Below are 22,775 nucleotides of genomic sequence, written 5' to 3'. Positions count from 1 at the left end.
TGCGAAAAGTGGAGCTGTGGAGTAAAAGAATAAATAGTCGATGATTAAAATCACCAAGTTAGCAAAAGACTTTTTGCATTGACTTGCGTAAAGATACGCAGGCTTTCGAATAATCATTTCCTCAAACGCCTTTATTTAATGAGGCTGATACCTTTAGGACTTCAGCTGTAAAAACCATTGCACTAATTACTCGATTTTCTTAAGCGTTGGATATGACCTTTGCTTTGGTATTTTCATCCGATTAGATCCGATTTAGATGAAATATGCGCGTTTTGTTCAGTAACTTTTGTAAACACATTTCGAAGGCAATTTTATAAATTCACGATTGTAAAAGTCATTATTGTTGTTGTAGCAGCATAAACATTCACCATACATTTATGGGAAATGCTGCTGAAGTGACAATCCTTGACCGGATGCAAATCCGGGACGTTTCGGTAATTTTCGGTTTTCGGTAACGTGAAACCGACTGTCCCTGAAACGATGTCGAAGTCTTCTTCTCTGTTGGCAATAAACTTAATCAGCTCATTTTCACAAGCCTCTCTGAAGTTGAGATTTAAATTTGGCAAATGCTTTAAAATGTGATAATTGCATGGCAGTCTAGACGATAGGACAGAATCTGCCATTGAAGCTCTCTGAGTTTCTGACTCGTCGTTAAAAATGTGTGCGGCCTGGTGTTGTCTTGATTGAACGGGTGCTCTGTTCCGACTCTCCAACTCTGACTATTCGTGATCGATCGCCTGCTTCAATTTGGTCTGCTGCTGAATGAAGAGATCTAAATTAGGTGTTTGAATCGATGGGTTCAGCTTATAGTGAATGATTTAATTTTCATCCTACCGAACACACAGCAAAACTATTTAGGCCGACTCACCGCAATTTAACCACAATATTTTTCGTTCGTTACCAGTCGCTTTAAAAATGTTTCGACTTTTTATAATACATTTCTGCAAATTATTATAGACCTTAATTCATATGGCGGCCGCTGTACCCGAAAGGGGTTGGTGCGTGACTACCATTCGAAATTCAGAGAGGACGTAGGTGCGAATCTCGGTGATCACTAAAATAAAAAAAAGGTTTCCTAATAGCGGTCGCCCCTCGGCAGGCAATGCCAACCCTCCGAGTGTATTTCTGCCATGAAAAAGCTCTTCATAAAAAATATTTGCGTTCGGAGTCAGCTTGAGACTGTAGGTCGCTCCATTTGTGGAACAACATCAAGGCGCACGCCACAATTAGGAGGAAGAAAACACCCTAAAAGGGTGTACGCGCCAATTGTATATATATATATAAATTATATGGTACCTGAGTTTTTTCTTGAAATCAGATGTATTAAAATCCAAAAATCCAAAAGGTTCTCGGGCTAATCTCCAGCTAAGTATTAATATGTCAGTCAGACTCCACAACTCTCATTATTTTTATCGACATTTTCAATTACCTACTGAAGCGTGCCTTAGTTTCCGCATCTACTATATATTACCAAAACGGAACCGTTGCAGCCAACTTTCGGTATTGCATTAGGCCCATAAACAGCACACATTTTTTGACCGCCTGTTATTCGTGAGATATGGCTCACTAAACCATTTGGCCGAAAATGGTCAGAATTTTTACTTCCCTTAATATTTCATTATGGCTTTCTAGTGGAATTTTCAGCCACAAAATTCTTTTAATACTCAAATTTTGAGTGTTGATATATTTTTGATCTTTGCAATTTCAGAAGTGTCTTCTTTTTTCAGATTTTTTAATGTACAGTACTGTCACTGAAAAAAGTACAACTTTTGTTTTTTGTACTGCTTGCAATATTTTAAATTTATTATAAAAATGTCTTTAATTAATTAATTAATTTTATTTATTAAAATTTTTTTCTTTATTTATAATAATTCATGTAACAGGAAGTATTTTATTATATAAATACTTAAACGTTGCACCGGCTATAGGGCACGCAGTAATTACAAAAATATACGTAGCTCATCGTCTGGCAAAAACAGCATAATTCAAGATTCCAAACATAAAAAAAATATACAGAATTCATTAAAATTTGAACTTTTATAATTTTTTTGGGTATGTAGTTTTGTAGCCCATTAAGAAGGCCAGCTTCCCCATATTTAAACATTTTTTATTTAAATAAGCAACACTAATGATGCTCAAACATGTTGCCTAAACATTCGTAAGCAACAGTCTACTTTTTATCTTAATAAAAATTATCAGTGTCACTGCAGTGATATCTCTTTTTGCTGCAGCTTTACATCTGATAGAATCTTTGGATGATCTCTACCGTTTAGAATTATTTAAGTATTTTCTATATTTTTCGTTAGTATTCAGCATTTACTATTATTATAAAGACCATTTTTAAGTGTCAATTTGTATGAAGGCAGTGTACCGATGGATGTATATTTTCCACACACAGTAAAAATGCCCTTATTTTCTTTGATGTTTATTTGTGGGGATGATTGAGTTGGCAGAGTACGCGTGTATGTAATAGCTAAGTTTTGTGGCTGCAACTTTTCTTAGACATTGGCAAATTCAATACCTTTCTGGATGTTCTTCTTCAGCTCAGGCAGTGCAGCTGCCAACAACTTCTTGTCGAAATCATTCAATTTGGGTAGACCCAAATTTTCCTGTTGACCACTCTTTCCCAAAATAAGTGGGATAGAGAAGAAGGTCGCTTCGGTGATATCGGATTGCACGTACGAGCACTCCACAACACCCTTCTCACCATTCAAACCTTTCAGCAATGAGCCGGCGAAGCGTGCACCAGCGTATGCCATGGACAGAGTAGCCGAACCAGCTCCAGCCTTGGCTTTCACCACCTCAGCACATGTGTTCCCACGACAGTCGGTTCTACGTTACCGGAACGACCCGGATTTATATCCGGCCAAGGACTGGCACTTCAGCAGCATTCCCCATATACATACATATGTATGGGGAATGTTTATGCTTCTACAACAACAACAACATGCTGAAACATGGATCCTTTATTTTTCGCCGAGGAGTGAACAGCTTCTTGGAATCAACTGAAACCAACCAGACACAAATTTTTCGTTAACATAACTTATTCCCTTTGTACTTACCTATTTTTAACGAAAAAAAAATTAAAATTTTAAGTAAAGAAGAAAAAAATTACACTTTTTTATACAAAAATGATGAAAACAATATTTTTAGTGATAGTTAATAGATATAAAATTTGAGGTATATGCAAAGGCCAATATATTAAAGAATATCCCTGTAAAATTTAAATTGATATCTTGATTACTTTTTGAGTTATATTCGACAACGCGGAAAAAAAGAAAAGCGCGTTTCGAGAAAACCGCGATTAAAGTTTTCGTCTTACTCATCTTTCGTTCGACGCACTGCTCACTTCACTGACTTTTTAGACTTTCTATTTAAGCATAAAACATTAAAAAGATATTTTTTAGACTGTAAATGAATTTTTAAAGCAAAAAGAAAAAAATGAAAAATTGGAAAATTTTGGAAGAGCTGCCTCCCTAAATTCTAACGTAAAAACTGATTTTGCGTAATACATTCTAATGGTTGAAATTTTGGAAAATTAAATATTTTAAATTTTTTACTTAGATTTATGCGGTTCTTGCTAGAATATGAAACTATATTCTTATGAAAAGATGAATTTTCAGTGATAGTCACGCTATATCGGGTGCTTTTTTAGCTGCTCGAGAACTATCGATATCGATAGCTATGGTTTGCCAGCTTAGAATGGCAAACTGTGTTGATATATTTTTGGTCAGTAAGGTTTGGCAAGTCATCATGAATCGTTTAACGTCAGAACAACGGCCACAAATTGTGGAAGTTCACTTAAAAAAAATCGGTTCGCAGTTCATTGTCCATTTTACGTGCGGTTTACACACAGATTATAAAGAAAAAATTCATTCTGACAATACTTCTGTTTTGTATTATCATTTCAAGTGCTCAAGCTCTAAAAAAACACCCGGTACATATATACATTAATATATTTATCCTATAACACAATCAGGCATGCTGCACAAATCGTACGGCTTGAAATCGATGCGAAGTATTTTTGAATGCTTGTAAGGAAGTAATAAATTTTTCAAATGGAAACTGCTCAGGACAACTCATTTACGGTTTATCGGAACAATTTAGTGCCAAATTGTTGCCTTATTATTGGAAAATCTGCAGAATAGTTTCTGTAAATCGCATTGATTTCAAATCGTGCGATCTGCAGAACATGCCTGAATCTACTTTTCATTTGAGATAAAATTTTTAACAAAAGATTTTTATTGTGTACGAATTTTTCATAATGAAAAATATATCATCTACTTACACAAACATCATTCTCACCCACTCCATATTTACCAAATTTAACTCGTAGTACGGGCGCCATATTTTCCGCACTTGAATATCGTTGGTATGTCACAAAGTTTGTATACGATTTTTATCGAAAAAGATTGTTCCAAAAAATACAAAACCAAAAGCAAATACAATAAAGCCTTAAAAATATTTTAATGTACTTAGCCACATGTGTCTACGCCACAAGCTGCCCTGCATCCACACATACACATACATACATAGTGAACTTTTGTATATAAAACATTTAGGTATATATACACACAGTACATACTCTGCCATAAATGTGGAAAATAAAAATTTATGCAAAAAAAAAGTTATAAACGAAATTATTAAAAATAGTTGTGCATAAGAAAATTAGAATAATTTTTGTTTACTGCTTACCTCTCCCATATTTGCGACTCCTTTGTAAATAAGTCACCAGTTATCAGTTAAAATTAAAAAGCGGCTTAAGTGATAAAAGCAAATTTATTACGAACCAACATTTTTTGCACTAACCCCCATAAATCATGCTGAGATTGTGTACCAGGCCACTACTTATTTTATTATTATCTATTTTGATTTCTTAGAATGTCTATATATGTATGTGGAATAGTTGTATATAATACCTATATAAAAATTTGTGTGTACAAAGTGTTTGTGCATATTAATGTGTGTAAATGTAGCACGCGAAATATTGCGAAATTATTTTAATGCATTTTACTAAATTTCTTGCTTTCTTCCTCTCTCTCTCTCTCTATCTCTCACTATCTTTAGAATTGATACCACGACCGGCTCGCGCCTGCCCGGACCCACCATTGTACTTACGCCTACGCATGGGCAAGCCCACTGGCAAGGCAATACCGCTACCGACCTCTGTTATGTCGTATGGTAAAAATAAACTGAGACCTGAATACTGGTTTAGTGTACCTAAAAATCGGTAAGTGGTTTATTACAGCAATGCTTCGGCGTATAATTTGTAAATTAACTATTAAAAACCTCCTCACAAAAAATATCTGCCCTTCGGAGTCGGCTTAAAACTGAAGGTCCTTCCATTTGTGGAACAACGACAGGACGCACGCCACAAATGTTGGTTGGGTTATTAATCTATTACAATTTATCTGCTCTTTAAAGACATTTTCCTTAACTCGACTGCGTTTTATTTGTATGCAGATCATTTTAATTTCATACATATTTACTTTCATGTACATATTAAAATATGCATTCTTCGGCTATCCTTTCGACACTCCATGCAAATCTTCTAATATTTGAAACAGTGCTGGAAAGTGTTGGCTGCTTGCTTTTTGCACAGTGCACTCAAATCTTGCTCCTTTTAATTCAGGCTGCCACTTATAAAGCAAATATGTAGAGATGCGCTCGTGCAAGACCGTTACAATACCCTCATACAATCCAGAATTAGCCGACTCATTGGCTTGGCCTTCTGTTATATATATGTAGAACAATAATTCTGGTGAGCCATCAGAACCGAATGAGAACGAATGAATTGTACTACACGGCTTTGTTTACAGAAGCGAGAGATACTACATACTACTTATTTTATAGTAGCGTAGATCTCATTATTAAATTTTAGTAGATACACTTCGTACACCTTCGAAAAATGCTAAGAGACTGATCATGTTCGGACTCAAATTTTGAAAGTTTCACTCACTTTGACCGAAAATTCCAAACATATGATTGATAGATCAGCTCTACATCTGCTTCCTGGTGATTGCATCCGGTTTCTTATTTCCAAATACTTCTTATATTTCTTATTGAATTTGTTATTTTGGATGGTGTTTTTTATTTTGCGCTACATTAATCACCCTATCGATAGTTTTATAATTTATCAAAAAATCAAAATAAAGATTTTCATCATCGGGAACGATTCTGGATAAGTAGGAGTTTCACCTGCTACAATATCCAGACTGTTATTGAGCCAAAGTTACGCGGGTCTCGCGAGGCAGCTGAAGTTCTTCGTCTTCTATATAGTGTCCAGTCCAGTAGTTGCAGTTGTAATTGGTCCTGGATCGCGGCGGTGTAGTCGAAAAGATGTTTTCTGACTTGCCTGGAAGTTGGCTCAGGTTCCAGTATATGTCTGCAAGGCTCCTTGATTGGGAAGGTGTTGTAGAAGACACATCAGGAGGTATCCCGTGACTGTGGGTATTGCATTATTTTGACAGGTCTGGAACTAGTGCCAGGCGACCAGACGGGCGAAGAGTAATTTAGTACCAGCAACATTTCTTTGTCTTTACCCCAAGTGTTGCCGGCTAGCGATTTTAGGACCTCATTGCTGTTTTGGACCTTACTGGCAATTGCGGTTGTATGCGCTGAGAAGGAGTATGCGCATTTTCCTTATTAGGTATTCTACCTTAAACTCTCTATCGGTGTAGACTTTTTATAGCGTCAATCCAACTTTTCGAAAAAGGTTCTGGATACTTTTTAATATATCACATTTGATCGCCGCTTCCTATGCCATTTTCTGCAAAAGGTTCACATCGAATAAAATTTTCCCATCGGCACCCCAGTTGGTCTCACTGAACAATCGCTATATGTGCTCTTACTTTATTGACTGCTATTTTTGCAGAACCTGCTTTTTTATTGACTCCAAAAATGTGGCAGTAACTTTTAATCTCGATTATACTTACTCGCTGACTATACCATATAAACTATACAGGCCCCCGTAGGCTCGTGATTCGGTTAACTATGGTTATAAATGGACGCACTAGGCTTATAGAGTCGAGGTATTGGAGCAATTGCCGCACCCTGCACTAATTCTAAGCCGAAGAATTTCCAGTTCCTTCTCTACTTGTAAAGTGCGAACCACTCGTAAAACATGTATCTCAAACGTTCTGTTTTCTCTTCACATTCTTCGTTCAGCTTTTTCTCGGCCTGTTAACAGCCCCATGGTTGTGAATAATTATTTTCTACTTAGACTGAGGAGTTCCTGCGTGCGTCTTGAAATCTCGTCTACTACCTAGATGCCTAGCACAGCTTTACGCCAGAGTAGAGTAAAATATAATTTTTATCATATATCTTGTTGTAAATTATTTCTATCTTGTCCTTCCAATCGTCGTGACCGGGCCATTTTTTTATAGTTATTTTTACGTGTTTTTATAAAAACTATAAAGAAGAGGTGCTCTTTTTTTAAATTGATTATTTGTTCAGTCATTTCTCTTTGCTTTTTTGGTATTTTTCATAATATTTCTCCCCGCTACTTTCAGCGTCGATGAATTGTATCGCTTCATAAACACCTGGGTGCAACATTTGTACGGTGAATTGAACGAAGAGCAAATCAAGGCGCGTGGCTTTGAGCTTATCCAAGATGATACCGAGTGGACGAAGAGCGGCACCACTAAGGGTGGTCGCAGCGGCAGTCAAGAAAATGAGGAGATCAGTGACTTGACACGCGAGTCGTGGGAGGTGAGTACACAAGTTCTGAATTAACAATATTCTTCTTTCGGTAGCGACAACCATCAAAGCGTTGCGCTTTATTAAATTATTTCATAACTACTATTTTTCACTTTTTCTGCTATTACTTATTACTACTACTACTTCTATTACTACTACTGTTATTCAATACTACTATAATGATCACTACTACTATAGATATTACATATTTATAATCATATATATATGTATAATATAAGTTTCCTTTAAATTGTAAGCCTCAAAATTCTTCTCAATTATGCCACTCTGTGTCTGTATTAATTAAACTTTTAGGCTTATCAACAATATGATATCTATGAAAATTGTATCGTATTTAATTAATCTAAATTACATAAATTTTTGTAGAATGAAAAATTCCACTTATCTTCTTGCATATAATTTAAAAGAAATTTTCTTCATTTGAAATTCTTTTTTCTGTTTTTTTATTCCGCAAAATGTAAAATTATTTACTGCTCCATTACAAATCAAATAATAAACAATACAAAAAAATTGACGAATTTCACAACAACAAAAATATGTTAAATTTACTCGCGAAATAATCAGCTTATAAAGGCGCCCTTCGCCAAGACCTACAACATTATAAAAACGGCAAAGCATGCCGCATCGCATGAAATGGATTTGTTGAGCGGCGAGGTTAGGAACGAATTATTATTTTGTATTGAAACCCAGACACGAAATATAAACGCAGTATAGCAAGCAAAAACCAAACCATAAAAATGTTTTCGAAACTATGTATTAGCTCGCAAATTTATATATTATTTTTTATATTCATATATATACTATATTTTGAGTATATATATTTTTCAGTTGTAGTTGTTATATTTTTGCAAGCGTTGTTGGGTAGAGGGAAATAAATAAATATGTTATTGTTGAAAAAATGCATAGAACCCACCGAAAATACTGTCTATTTTAATGAGGCTGCTGGATATCCTTTTAAAATAAAAAAATCGAATTGAGAATCTCTAATGTTGGAAATAAATAATTGAATTAAATAAAATAAAAAATGTAATAAAAATTGAAAATGCTTTAAATGATGTGAGGTTTTAAATTTATTTTATAAAAAAGTTTAATTTTTTTTAATAATAATATTAATTTTAATATTGGTAGTACAAAATTTTATCACGATTGAAGATTAAAGATCTTTCGATATTTCGTAAACAGTAAAGTTCGAAAGGTATTTAAGAAATTAAATTTCTTAAATGAAATGCATTTGAAGAATTAAATTTATTAATTACATTCATTTATTGAAATATTAATTTATTAGTTTGGTTAAAGAGAAATTGAATAATGTAGATTTTATTATTTACGACTTACGACAAAATTGATTATTACGATTCCAATTCACCTATCCATCTTAAAAGAAACACAAACAAAAATTCTTTAAAAATACTAAAATTATACATTTTTCTCATACAAAAGTCAAATCGTATTTGTTTTATAATATAAAAAAACAATAAAAATTATTTATATTGGGTTAAAAATATTAAAAATTGTTTATTTGTAAACACAGCTTGAAAATAAGTGTACCATTAGTAAAGATTTTATAAAGTGTAATTAAAAAATTTTTTTAATTCTAGTTAAAAAAGTATATTATTTTTTGTGATAAATTCGAGGTTATAATACGTTCACATATAAGTAGATGATCTACTTTTCCGTGCTTAACTCACAATCCGTAATTAAAAAGCGAGATTTCCCATACAAAAGTTTTCTCCCGAAATCTGAGATTATGAAATAATCCTAGATAATAACAATACTTTTTGACATGCAACCCTGTGTTTTCTGTGTTATCGATAATTACTTTTACGAATGTTAAGAGAAACGTCAAAGTAAAAACTAAATTCATAATATGGATGCTGGCAAAGAACACAGGTTTGTAGACATAATTCTAATAAAATTTTTGTTAATAATTTTTTGAAACCTCAGTAAACGGCGTTTACGGATTTCCTCCAACTGTTATTAGAAATTAGCTATTCCTTCTCCATGTCGTTTCTTCATATCGTCAATAATAATTAAACAAATCAAAATATTCCACCAAAGCATTTCAATGAAGAAAAACCTTCGAAAACATGTATTGACCGCTGATTGTCAATTTTGGAGGTAATCTGCCATATGTGAACGGGTAGATTAATTTTGTGGATTTATTGCTTATTAATGCATATGTGAACGTACTTTTACAAGAGATTTGAACTTTTCTATAAAGAAGTGTAATAATTGTTTAACAATAAAGAAAAAAAATATATATATTAAATAAATTTAATCACATTTTTTATGAAGAATATCGTGTTTTAAAAAATATTATTGAAGATTATGTAACAATGAAATTGAAGTTTTGTTTACAAATAACCTCTTTTCTTTATAGTCTTTTAAAATTTTACATTTAAACTTCTGCAAACATTTAAATAATTAGTTTTTGAAATCGATATTACTAAATACAAAATTTACCAATTTTTAAAATACATACTTTTTCAATGTAGGTTAAAGTCTTCAACAAAATGTTATCTTCACAAACACATTCAAAAACATTTTATAAATTTTCAAAAAGAATTACGTTTGTTTTTTTAAAACGAAAAATTAGCTTTTTAATATTTTCTAATTTTTGTAAACCTAAAATTGATTAAAAAAACTATAAAGATTTCTAAAAACATAATTTTTTCTAAAATTTTACCTAAGTTTGGATTAATAAGTTTAAAAAAATAAAATAAAAATATAAAACAATTTTTTTTAAGTTTTATAAATATATAATGAGATTAAAAAAAATTTTGTTCTCTTTTTTAAATCGATTTCTTTTGTTTTTTATTATGTTTTCTTGTTATCTTTAAAATAAGAAGTTGATTACAAAGTTTTCCAAAAAGAAACGTTTTTTTCTAAATCAAATTAACCTAATTTTTGATAAAGCTTATAAAAATAAAAAAATAAAAATTTAACGTTTTATAAATGTATAATAAGATTACAAAAATAAAAAAAAATATTTAAAGTTTCATAAATCTTGTTATATATTCATAAAACTTTAAAATTTGTTTTTTTTTTAATATTTAAAAAGATAAGTTTTATTTTTAAACCTTATTATATATTTATAAAACTTAAAAAAAAGAATTTAATTATTTTTGTATTTTTGTAAATTTTAAAGATGTGTAAAGAAGTTGTTATTATTTAAATAGATTTTTAAGTTCTTTAATATTTTTTGTTTTTAATCTTGAAAATATCAAATTCATTACAAAAATTTATACATTTTCTAACAGGAAAATTTTTTTCAAAATGAACTTAACCTAATTTTTTATTTGTTTTCATATATATATTTTTGTTTACAGAAGCATTTTACAATATAATAATGAAAGTTCCAAACCAATAGCTTCAAAAATTACGAAGTTCTCTAAACTTCGAACTAATTATGAAAATGCTTTCGTTAAAAAGTTCAAACAACGCCAACATTTCTAAAAAATCTAGTAATTCAGTACAAAATTAAAAATTTTTTATTTTTTTAATATAATGGAAAACTTAAAAAAATATATATATTATATATTAAAAATTCGAAAGCAGTTAATGAAAGAAGTTATGGAAATCAATTCTCAGCGCCAACATAAAAATATTCAAATAAAATATTTAAGTTATTCTCAATACTTTGAATTATTGACTAGAAAGTTACTAGATTAATAAATATTTGAGTAACTCAAATCGAATGGTTTTTCTATGCAAAACCATTTACGCATATAATTCACTCTTCCCAGCAACACTTAGCTGTCGTAATGTATTTTTCGGTCACCACTTTAGTTTCGATTACTGGCGAGTTTAATTTTTTTGAACACGCACCCTGTAAAAAACACCTCTGATTGATTGTATGTTAGCGCAGCACCCTTTTGCCTTTAAACAGCAGACACTTATTTAATAATTATACTTTTATATATGCCTACATATACTATATATCGTATGTATGTATATTTTCACTGGTCGAAAGTTTGCAAATAAGCGAAGCAATTGCACATATAACAAATATTTAATTAGAATTTTATTTATTACCATTTATTTACAATCTTTTATTTATATTAAATTATTTCAAATATTTTACTTACGTTGATATTCTTATCACAAGATTTTTGTATTCTCTTTTGTGACGCGTGTTCTGCATTAAAAACCAAAATTATTCATTTAATTAATTTTCGTCCATGGAAATTCATTATCAAAAAATTATACCTATTATAAAATCATTGATACCCATTAAATCGTAAACAAACAGAAATTGAGCCATTAGAGGTCAGAATATTTATGAGCGCGATCTATGTATAATTGTACATAAAGAGTGAGATTTAGCTCAGACTCAATTTTCTGAGAGAGATGGCTTTTTTGCAGTGTGTTTACATACATTCTGAGCTATGTGCATGCCCAATTTGGAAGTGAAATTTTAGTCGTCGATTTCTTATACGATTAACATAAATTTTTGGAATGATACGAGCATTATTCCAAATGTTATTATTTCGCCTTTTAACTCAGATTCATTTACTGAGTACCAAACTGCTCTTCAACTAAAAATAGCTTCATGTAAACAGAATGGGCAACCTTTTCACATCCAACTTCTCATTCAACAAATCACCTGTTAAAGTGTAAACTGTAAATTCGTTTAAATTTTTCACACTTGAAATGGCATTAGGGATTTAACGTTTAGCCGCATTCAAAAGTGGTTCAGTTGAGATAAGTAGTTCAAGTTTGTATTGAAGAACTAACCCTGAAAGGTTCTCAATTTGTACAAAATAATTAAGTTTTGTTTGCTGAAATTTATAACATTTTCTACGATTGTTATTCAATTTTGATTATCCACTCGTATTAAGATAGTTATTATATATTTTTAAAAAAATTTTGCAGGAAAGAGGCAGTTTATTTAAGTGAAGTTGTTGATATATGTATGTTTTTTCAACTTATGTTTTTATTTTTACTCACAACTGAGTCAAGTTTAAAGTATTAAGTAAAATTTTGGAAGTAATTGCTGCAGTATTCAACACTTTTTCGATCACAAGGAATCCATTTTAGAGAGAAATTAATGCCAACTTAATTAAAATACATTTCAGTTGTGCTTATATGAAGCAAATATTAACCCTATAACTGCGATTTTAATTCGATTTTTTTTTTTTTTTTTTCAAAAAGTGAGAGCGAAATTTTTTGGATACTTATGTTTGCGCCTAGTTTCGACCAGTCTTTTGAAAAGGCAAAAACATATGAGTGTGCATGATGTAGATCTGATATTTCTACAGATAAGACTGGTTAATAACCAGACAAGTGATATATTGCATTTAATCTTGAATCTGCTTAGTTCCACAAGTTCTGTGCAGTTTACTAATAAGTTTAGTTCACAGCAAAAACACCCAGAAATCAGACTTAAATATGGTCAGGGAAAGTATTTTTATTCTGATGCGAAGCATTTTTGTATCTATTGGATCATTTTTTTTTATTTATATCTTAGTTTTTTCTAAATATTTTAGGCTTCTATATATTTTTTACAATATAAATCAAATTTGTTTACAAAACAAAATGTATATTTTTTATTTTTTAAATATTTTGAAAAAAATCGAATTTTAATGAAAAAAAATAGCAAATTTCACTACCTTTAATTTAATGTCTCACTTGTTTTGATCGGTTAACAGCTTGCTCAGATATTATAATTTTTTCTTGAATCCAAGTTCGTTTATACAAATTATTAAAATTTTAAAATGAAAAATTAGATCTGATAGCACGATGTTCTGAGGTGATAGACGAGAATTTCCTAACGAGGTAGCAATCATTTCATTAGAAAAAACAGATAACAGGTGACTGACCGTTCCCCCGATATTCTGTTCCGCATTACTGAAACAACGCAGACTTAAATCCTGCAAGAACTGTTATTCAAGTAACATTTCCAAAAAATCTACGTCAACAACAGATGACTGATGTGAACGAGTATGTAGTATCGAAAGTCGATGCCTATTTGCTGATTTTTTTATATCGATAATTATAGCGACAACAACAATTAAAAAGTAATCATATATTTTAATAATTAATTTTGAATAACACAATCACCTAGAAATGCTTCATATCTACATATGTATAACACATACATACATGCATACATATGTACGTATGTAACCTATATGCCATTTAGTGCTTCGCTACATTGTTTTGCGTGCAATGAACACTCCCAAAATGACCTTATGCTATTCGATAGATGACCTTTTCGGCAACAGCAAACAAGACTATCAACAGCTTGAATATCAAATAAATTATAATCATGCTAGTTGATAAATCACTAAATCACCGTGATGGCAAGTTGTGTGTGAAGTACAGGGTGATCTAACTGCATATGTTCACAGAGATGCAGTGTCAACAAAAAAGCACATATGAGGTGTGTTCAAAAAGTGTCGCGAATTTTGTGTTTTTCCAAAAATTATTTATTTATTCATTAATATCTATTTTGTCCCCTTCAAAGTAATCCCCATGAGATATTATGCACTTGTGCCAACGTTTTCTCTAATCTTCGAAGCACTTCAAAAATCATGTTTTTATCTTGTTCAGCTCCTCCTTCGATGCCGTCTTTATCTCGTCAATCGTAGCGTAGCGCCGTCCTTTCATGGGCCTCTTCAGTTTCGGGAACAAGAAAAAGTCACAGGGGGCCAGATCTGGGGAATACGCTGGCTGTGGCATCATTAGTGTGTTGTTTTGGGCCAAACAGTCGCGCACAAGCAACGATGTGTGAGCAGGGGCGTTATCGTGATTCAAGAGCCAATTTTTGTTCTTTCACAAATCCGGGCGTTTCTGGCGGATTCCTTCTCGCAAATTGCGCATAACTTGCAGGTAAATAATATTCCTTATTGACCGTTTTACCCTGTGGCAAGAACTCATGATACACAACGCCCGTGCAATCGAAGAAAACTTTTACATTCGACCGTATTTGGCGCGCTTTTTCGGTCTTGGTTCGTGCGGTAGCTTCCATTGAGATGATTGAGCTTTGGTTTCCAAATCATAACCATAAACCCACGATTCGTCACCAGTTATGACCCTTTGGAGTGGATTTGGGTCGTCGCGGACAGAGTCCAACATCTCATTAGCAGTGTTCATGCGATGTTGCTTTTGGTCGAAATTGAGCAGTTTTGGTACGAATTTTGCGGCGACCCGTCTCATGTCGAAATCATTGAAAAAAATCGAATGGCACGAGCCAATCGATATGTCTAGGTCCTCAACAACTCCTCTAACGGGGATTCGACGATTGGCCAAGACCATTTCCTTCACTTCATCAATTTTTTCGTCTGTTGTTGAAGTGCCCGGGCGTCCGGCACGCTTTTCGGCGTTCACATCTTTTTGGTCTTCTGAAAACATTTTGTACCACCGATGAACGTTGCTTTGGCCCAAAGTAGCTTCTCCGTATGACACAGTCAACATTCGGAATGCATCCGCGCATTTAATTTCGTGTTTCACAAAAACTTTGATACAGGTTCTTTTATCCATCTTTTTGAATAAGTAAAAATCGAAGACGAGCCGAAGCACGTGCAAGCAAAGTAGCTGTCAACAATTAACTGAACATTCAAAATGGCCGAAGTCGTCGGCATGAGTGAGAGACATGAGTTTCAACATATCGCTACAAAAAATCGAAATTCGAATATACGTAACCTGTGAAAATTCAAAATTCGCGATACTTTTTGAACACACCTCGTATAAGCACGCCAGGAATTTATTGGTAGGCCCCAGAAATTTAACAAATGCTTATATAGCATTGGGGCTTCCCGGACTAGTGGACTATGCACTCCCGCCTATACTTGCCATTACATCGTTTACGACCCTCCTACCCTCAAGGGAAGTGTGGGAACGGGACGATGTGAGACAGGGCGAGTCCATCCAGATGGCTCAAAGCTCGAGGGCAGGGTGGGCGGAGGTGTATATTCCGAACATCTGGGGATCTCCTTCAGTTTTCGGCTCCCCGACTACTGTAGTGTCTTTCAGGCTGAACTGATGACAATAATAAAAGCCGCGACACTGATACAGTGCGATGCGATATCCGGAAATGATATCTACATTTTCACTGATAGCCAAGCGGCGATAAAATCCCTCACAAAACAGTCGACAACCGCCAAGGTAGCCATGAAATGCCGCACATCTCAACGAGATGGCTGAGATGATAATGACATAGGGATACCCTTTCAAACATGTAAGCTACTCATCCTTGAAGAAATTGTAAAGAAAGCAAACGAAAAATGGCGTAATAAAGCCACCTGCAAAATCGCCCGTCAACTGTGGCCGACTCTAAAGGCTAAGCGCACAGAATCTCTGCTAAGCCAAAATAAACACAGTCTTAGCACATTGATCTCAGTCATAACGGGGCACTGCCTAATAGGTAGACACGCCCAAAGGATGGGTGTGCAAACACATGACTTCTGTAGAAGTTGTCTCGATGAGGACGAGGAAGAGACAATCTCGCACCTACTGTGCCACTGCCCTGCTCTATCCAGACGCAGGTTTACTATTCAATTTTTTACTAGATAATTTTTTAATGAGTTAGAAGACCTCAGTTCTACCGAAATCAGAGATATTTTAAAATTTTTGAAAAACACACACTGGTTTTAGGAGAGATAAGGACAAGCTCCCCACGCGGCATCACAATGGGCTATGAGCCTGAGTGTGTTCCACAGGACAACCGCTTCAACCTACCCTAACCCAACCTTATATAGCATAACAGCTTTAGAGTGTATGGATCGACAAAGTTCGAATATAAACGTCGAATAAAAGCAAGGAATATGACTTATACCCGTATGAGTTTACATCCATGTGCCCCAAATTTTCTTCCATACAAAGTACGTTCGACAATTTTTTTATTTGGAAGAAAATGGCTAGTACTGTCAGCAGGAAAAAATTCCAAAAATGAATGGTATTTTGTAGCCGCATGCCACTTGTACTTTATTATACTAAAATTGAATTGGTATTAAAACTGCATACTAAAAACTATTCTAAAAATTCTGATTAAAAAGCATGAAATTTTGGAGAAAATTCAATTTATAGTTAATAATATATAGTTTTATAGAAAATTAATAGACACTAAATGAACAAATATAAAATAGCCAAAACTTGTCCAAATATCGCTCTTTATTTTATGGTCCATGAGTGTACATTAATGTCCAGTAATAAATATATGTATGTGTGTATGTATATTACTGAAGAAACTTGAAAAGAAAGATTTAATTTATAATTCAATCAGCTGCCCTCAGCAGTTTTTAATTAACTGTTTTTCTTGCTTGTTAATTCTGAAAGGTAATTAATTAACCTCAAAATACTATGTTACTTCGCTTTCCCAATTTCCTCCTAAAAGTTTTTGAGTACACGGTCACTCTCTCTATATATATATCCATATAACATAATTATAATAATATATAATATTGTATATATATCGAGAGGCAATGGCAAACCTCCGAGTGTATCTCTGCCATGAAAAAAGCTCCTCATAAAACGCCATCTGCTGGTCGAAGTAGGCTCAAAACTATAGGTCCCTCCATTTGTGGAACAATATCAAGAAGCACGCCACAAATCTATTCCTATTTTCAATAAAACCCCCATTAAACATTTGAAGCATGCAGTAATTATGCCTAAACTATATATGTGCATATAAATAATTGGTGTTTACACCCTTTGTTGAGTTTTTGGCCGAGATTCTCCTATTTGGTAAACTTGTATACCATCTCCGATCGGCAGTAGGTTTTTTATAAGAAGCTTTTTCGTGGCAAAATTACTATCAGAAAAAACTTGTTCTACCATAATTTGGTGTTTTAGGGATTTGGAACGCGTACACTATCAAATGGTAGCTACGCACCAATTCATTCGGCTGCGGCGGCCGCGCTCAACTATGAAGCTATTAAAATATTTCATATACTTGCACAAATTATCTTGTCACACTTAAGCATCGCCATCTACAATACAATTTGTAAATAGTATTTTATTATAAAATATGTTGCCTGTCGATTGTGATATCACAATTAATTGTTTCAATTGAAATAATTTGTGTTTACTTAACGCATATAAGACAACAACAACAACAGCAAGGCGCTTTAATCAATTGAAAGTTTCAATTCCTCCAGCTTAACATGGATTCTTCTCATGCAACGAATTTGCATAAACACTTGCTAAGGGTGATGCTTTTGTTGTCTTTCGAGTCATTGTAAAAAAACAGTTGCTCCAGAGACCAGTTAATACTTGTTGCATCACAGTTTCAGAGTAGTTTTGGCCTGATTTAAGCAGGTGGTTGTGGGAAAAAAACGACGACGTGGAAGTGATGAAAGAGAATAAGTTACTCTTTTGTTGTTATTTGTTTTTTGCCACTTTATTCAATGCAATGAGAAGACAAAAACATAGACATCTCAATTAATGGTTACGACAAACTCGGATTGTACATAATATACATATGTTGATGAGTTAAGTGGTGGGAATGTTTATTTGTGCATACACCCTGCAGGAAAACCCACTGGCACTGAACTGGTGCACTTCCATGGAATTTAGAACTATGCATTTCTTCCTTTTTTTCATAAATGCAAATGGTGAATTTTACATGGCGATGCTCCAAAAAATGTAATTGCCCCCACGGCATCACTTTCTCGGCATTATTTTAGAAGCAGTCAAATATTTTCCCGACTAGTTGACTGTTCAAAAATTCTTAAATATACTTCAGAACAGTTAATTGTACTTCGGAATCCGTTAGATATTTCACAATGTATTAAATTGACTACAGAATATTTTAAATTGTATCTTAAAGTACAAGTACATAAATAGATTCGATAGCTTCTTATGTATTGGGTGCTTTTTTAGCTACATGAAAACTATAGTTTGACAGCTGAGAATGGCAAACTGTGCTAACATTTCTGTTCAGTAGGGTTTGGCAAGTCATCATGAGTCGTTTAACGCCAGAGCAACGCTTCCAAATTGTGAAATTTTACTTTGTAAAATTTACTTTGTAAAAAAATAAATCTATTCGCCAAATGCATAGAGCACTGGCCGAAGATGAGCGTTTTCATCCAAGAATTGTGCTAAGTGATGAAGCTCATTTCTGGTTAAATGGCTACGTTAATAAGCAAAACTGTTGTATATGAAGCGGAGACAATACTCAAGCCACAATGGTAAGTCATTGGCTTACAGGGTTTGATTGAAAAGTAATGAGTCTTATTTTTTTAAGCAGTTTTATTAAACTTTTTGGCTTATACAACTAATATTCTTCAAAATAGGAGCCTTGAGCGCCAATACACCGCTGGTAGCGGTCCTTCCACTGCAGGAAACATTTTTTAAACTCATACGCCGGAATCGCGTTCAATTCGGCTGTCACAGTTTTTTGGGTCGCCTCGATGGAGTCGAAACGCCTCCCCTCAGCTTTTACAGTGCTTCCTGGAGGTACAAACTCCTTGTAGACGATGCCTCGAGAGTCGAAAAATATGATCAGCATGGTTTTAACCTTGGATTTCAACATGCGCCACTGCAAAATCCTAACACACTTTTAAAAGCTTTCACGCGCGGAGCGATGTTGACTGCACCGCTGTTGCCAGCGAACTGGGACCGGTTTCTAGTGGAAGGGGAAGGTCCAACGATCATTTTCCCCCACCAGCCGATTCGGTTGATCGTTTGGTAGACGCTCCGCGCGGGAAGGCTTATTACTTTTCAATAAAACCCTGTATGCCGCCAAACCAGCAGCTCTTCAAGCATTGGAAGCCAATATTTAAGCAACCATTGAGGCCACACAGCCAGATTTATTGGACAAAGTAGTCAAAAATTGAACTACTCGAACTGATGGGACTTGTAGCCGCGGCGTACATTTGCCGGATATCATATTAAAAAAATAAATGCTATGAAATTATCTACCAGATTACAATAAAAAAATTAACTCCACAATTTGTTTTCTTTGATTATCATTTTAATCTCTCAAGCTCTTAAAACACCCGGTAGATTTCTCCTTCTGGTTCACGAATTGTTTATATTCAAAACTATCCTTTTTTAACGCACGCTTATGAAGCATACGAGTATTTTATGCTTTGCGTAATAAATTCAACGTTTTTGTGAAATACTATTCGAGAAGTTGTAGTTAGTACTAAAACAACAGATGAGATCTAGTAAGCTTTTTTTATATTTTCATGGTAGTGTCAAATTCGATAAATCGATATTTATGAAGCACAAAGCTACAACTAACTGTAAGCCTGTTCTATCGCTCTCGTTGTCGTAATTGGTGTACTATTCAAGATGTCCTCAGTTTGTGGTCGATTCTCTTAAGAAATAAAAAGCCATTTACTGTTTTATTACTTAAGAATTTTTTATGATTATTGTAAATTTATCAATTAATATTATATTACAACTCAAATATGGACCAATATTTTCCTTTTATGGAAATAGAGGAAATCAGTTTATTTCTCAGTCCAACTAAATTAAAAACCTTAGTCCCTATGAACGGTTGTTTGTATTTATTTTTCTGCTTTGACACTGTCATACTCTAAAACAAATTTCGCTACTCTATAGGGGTTTCCTTGGCATAGTTAAATTGGTTGGTGCATGACCACCATTCAGTTATGCCGTTGTTCGAAACACCGGGCATGAAACACCAAATGAATGAGTGTTGTCTCGTGAAGTCCTTTTAACCAGTGTAGAGTCGCCCATAGAGAACGCTCATCTTAATAAGAGGATTTTTAATTCCTCCTTTGGAAAAAGGCGACCTCCATCTTAAGTAATAAGCCTAGGCACACAGCACTGATCAATCTTTTCTTCTATTCAAATCAATGTAGCTAAGCGTTGAATCTGTCTTCTGGACTTCACGGCAATTGCCAATTTGGCCATTCGAAGCTCTCTATGTGCAGTTCACTCACTTATTTTGGTTTAATTGAAATATTATTAAGATTTTAAGATCTTTTGAAGATATTTAATTTAAGGAATGACCTTTAATTCGGCTTCCGAGAGGAATTTTGCAATTGCGCGCAGGTCTCTGAAATTCATCGACCCAAATGGATTCTTTTGCGCTTCAATTTTTAGAGTACGTTGATCGCAGTATTTAATGCATTTGCAATTTCGTGGGTTGATTGTACTTTTGCTTCGCATATTTTTTACTTTTCAAATTGATAATAAAACTGAGGAATTTGGTATCGACTCCTAAAGCTTTGACGACAAAGCATAAACTGGTTTATTTAAAAGAAACGAGACTAGTACGTAGCGCTAAACTCATACCAACTAAAAAAGAGAAGATTTGCTAAGTTTATGCTTTTTATGTGATTTTTTGTATTTAAATTTCGAATGCATTATCATTTACTATAAAACAATCCATTAGCAAAGTGTAGTATTGGTTTGAGCAATTTGAGTACAGAATCAGCAAACAGCCATCCATTTGTTCTTGCCACTGTAGGTTTATATGTGCAGTGACTCCTTAAAAGCTAATTCACATGTGGGTAAGACTCCGTCAGAAAATATGCGATTTGCAAGTGGTCTTTCGATTTCTTTGAAACTTTGGGAAATATTAGTTCTAGGTAAGATACATTCGAGCCTAAAAGGATTTTGAAAAATTTTCAAAATTGAGTCATCTACGCCATGTTGAAAATCGGGACCGTGTTTTTTTCAAAAATCAATATTTCTTGAACCGTTGGATGGATTTCAATGCAATTTACAGACAATATAGAAACAAATAAGTAGTTTAAATTAGTATTATGTTAAAAAAAAAATTTCGAAATTTTGACCAAAAAAAAGTCAAAAAAATTTTTTGAATCAATTTTTAGTTGATTTGGCCAGTTTTTTAGATTTTCTGTTATACACGTAACGATTCCTTATGATTTAACCTTTATTTTGAAAAAAAAAATTTTATGGTGTCTATAATAGTTCTCGAGATATTGCGATTTTAGTGGAAGCGCGCACACACGGTTCGCGTACGCACGCACGGTTCGCGCTGCGTTATGTGTTCCTGTATGAAGTGACTGGAGCAGACTGCTGCAGGTCTGTGCGCGTTTTTCTACTCCCGCGCTGCGTAACCGCGAACTTCACGGTGCGCGCTTCCACTAAAATCGCAATATCTCGAGAACTATTATAGACACCATAAAATTTTTTTTTTCAAAATAAAGGTTAAATCATAAGGAATCTTTACGTGTATAACAGAAAATCTAAAAAACTGGCCAAATCAACTAAAAATTGATTCAAAAAATTTTTTTGACTTTTTTTTGGTCAAAATTTCGAAATTTTTTTTTTAACATAATACTAATTTAAACTGCTTATTTGTTTCTATATTGTCTGTAAATTGCATTGAAATCCATCCAACGGTTCAAGAAATATTGATTTTTGAAAAAAACACGGTCCCGATTTTCAACATGGCGCAGATGACTCAATTTTGAAAATTTTTCAAAATCCTTTTAGGCTCGAATGTATCTTACCTAGAACTAATATTTCCCAAAGTTTCAAAGAAATCGAAAGACCACTTGCAAATCTCATATTTTCTGACGGAGTCTTACCCATGTAAAAATAAATATTATTCCCTCTGTGCGAAGAAGAAGTAAAAAAGAAACAGCTGATTGGAACAATTCCGCATTCCAGAATTTCCTTTACTCAGTTCGCGCACAATGTAAACACAAATACGCTTTTCAGCATTCAGTTAATAATGCCCAGCTTTTAAGCCGCAGTAATTCCTTTTTATCTACTTAATTAATTGTAATTTACACCTCTTTAATGCCTTCGCCCGGCAATATTTGTAATATATTTTAACATGCAATTCCCACAGATGCTGCGGATTTTTTACATCATTTACATTCATACATACATATAAACTGTGTAGTACATTTGTTTATAATTAAAAATAGGGCATTCCCTATTGTCATATTTATATTATTGTATTTCTCATCAACTTAGTTGTCCGCCTACCGTTGGCACCTTGAAAAATTTCACTTTCATTTTTCGCCATTAAAATATGTAAAAAGCTCTAATTTTAATTTTATTACGGTCCGTTTAGTAAGCAGCTTAGTTATAAACACTAGTTAATTAAATGTTGTAATGGATGTTAAATACGATTTATCTAATAAATATTAAAATTGAAAATT

General features: G+C 33.5%; 1 protein-coding gene across 12 annotated transcripts in view; it reads left to right on the top strand.

Annotated features, from left to right (window-relative positions):
* LOC129253536 (TLD domain-containing protein 2) overlaps positions 1-22,775 on the top strand; it is a 323,786-nt gene that overhangs the window by 210,971 nt on the left and 90,040 nt on the right. For 11 of the 12 annotated variants that reach the window (XM_054891966.1, XM_054891965.1, XM_054891964.1 and 8 more), the window contains 2 exons: positions 5,068-5,230; positions 7,512-7,710. In XM_054891966.1, coding sequence (XP_054747941.1) covers positions 5,068-5,230; positions 7,512-7,710 — 362 coding nt within the window. Of the gene's footprint in view, positions 1-5,067; positions 5,231-7,511; positions 7,711-8,280; positions 8,371-22,775 lie in introns of all 12 variants that reach the window. The other variant, XM_054869107.1, reaches the window with a different exon arrangement.

The sequence above is a fragment of the Anastrepha obliqua genome, chromosome 1 (assembly GCF_027943255.1).
Source record: "Anastrepha obliqua isolate idAnaObli1 chromosome 1, idAnaObli1_1.0, whole genome shotgun sequence".
In the NCBI taxonomy this organism is placed as follows: Eukaryota; Metazoa; Arthropoda; class Insecta; order Diptera; family Tephritidae; genus Anastrepha; species Anastrepha obliqua.
The sequence above is the reverse complement of the archived record's forward strand: the minus strand, read 5'-3'. Positions and strand labels throughout refer to the sequence as shown.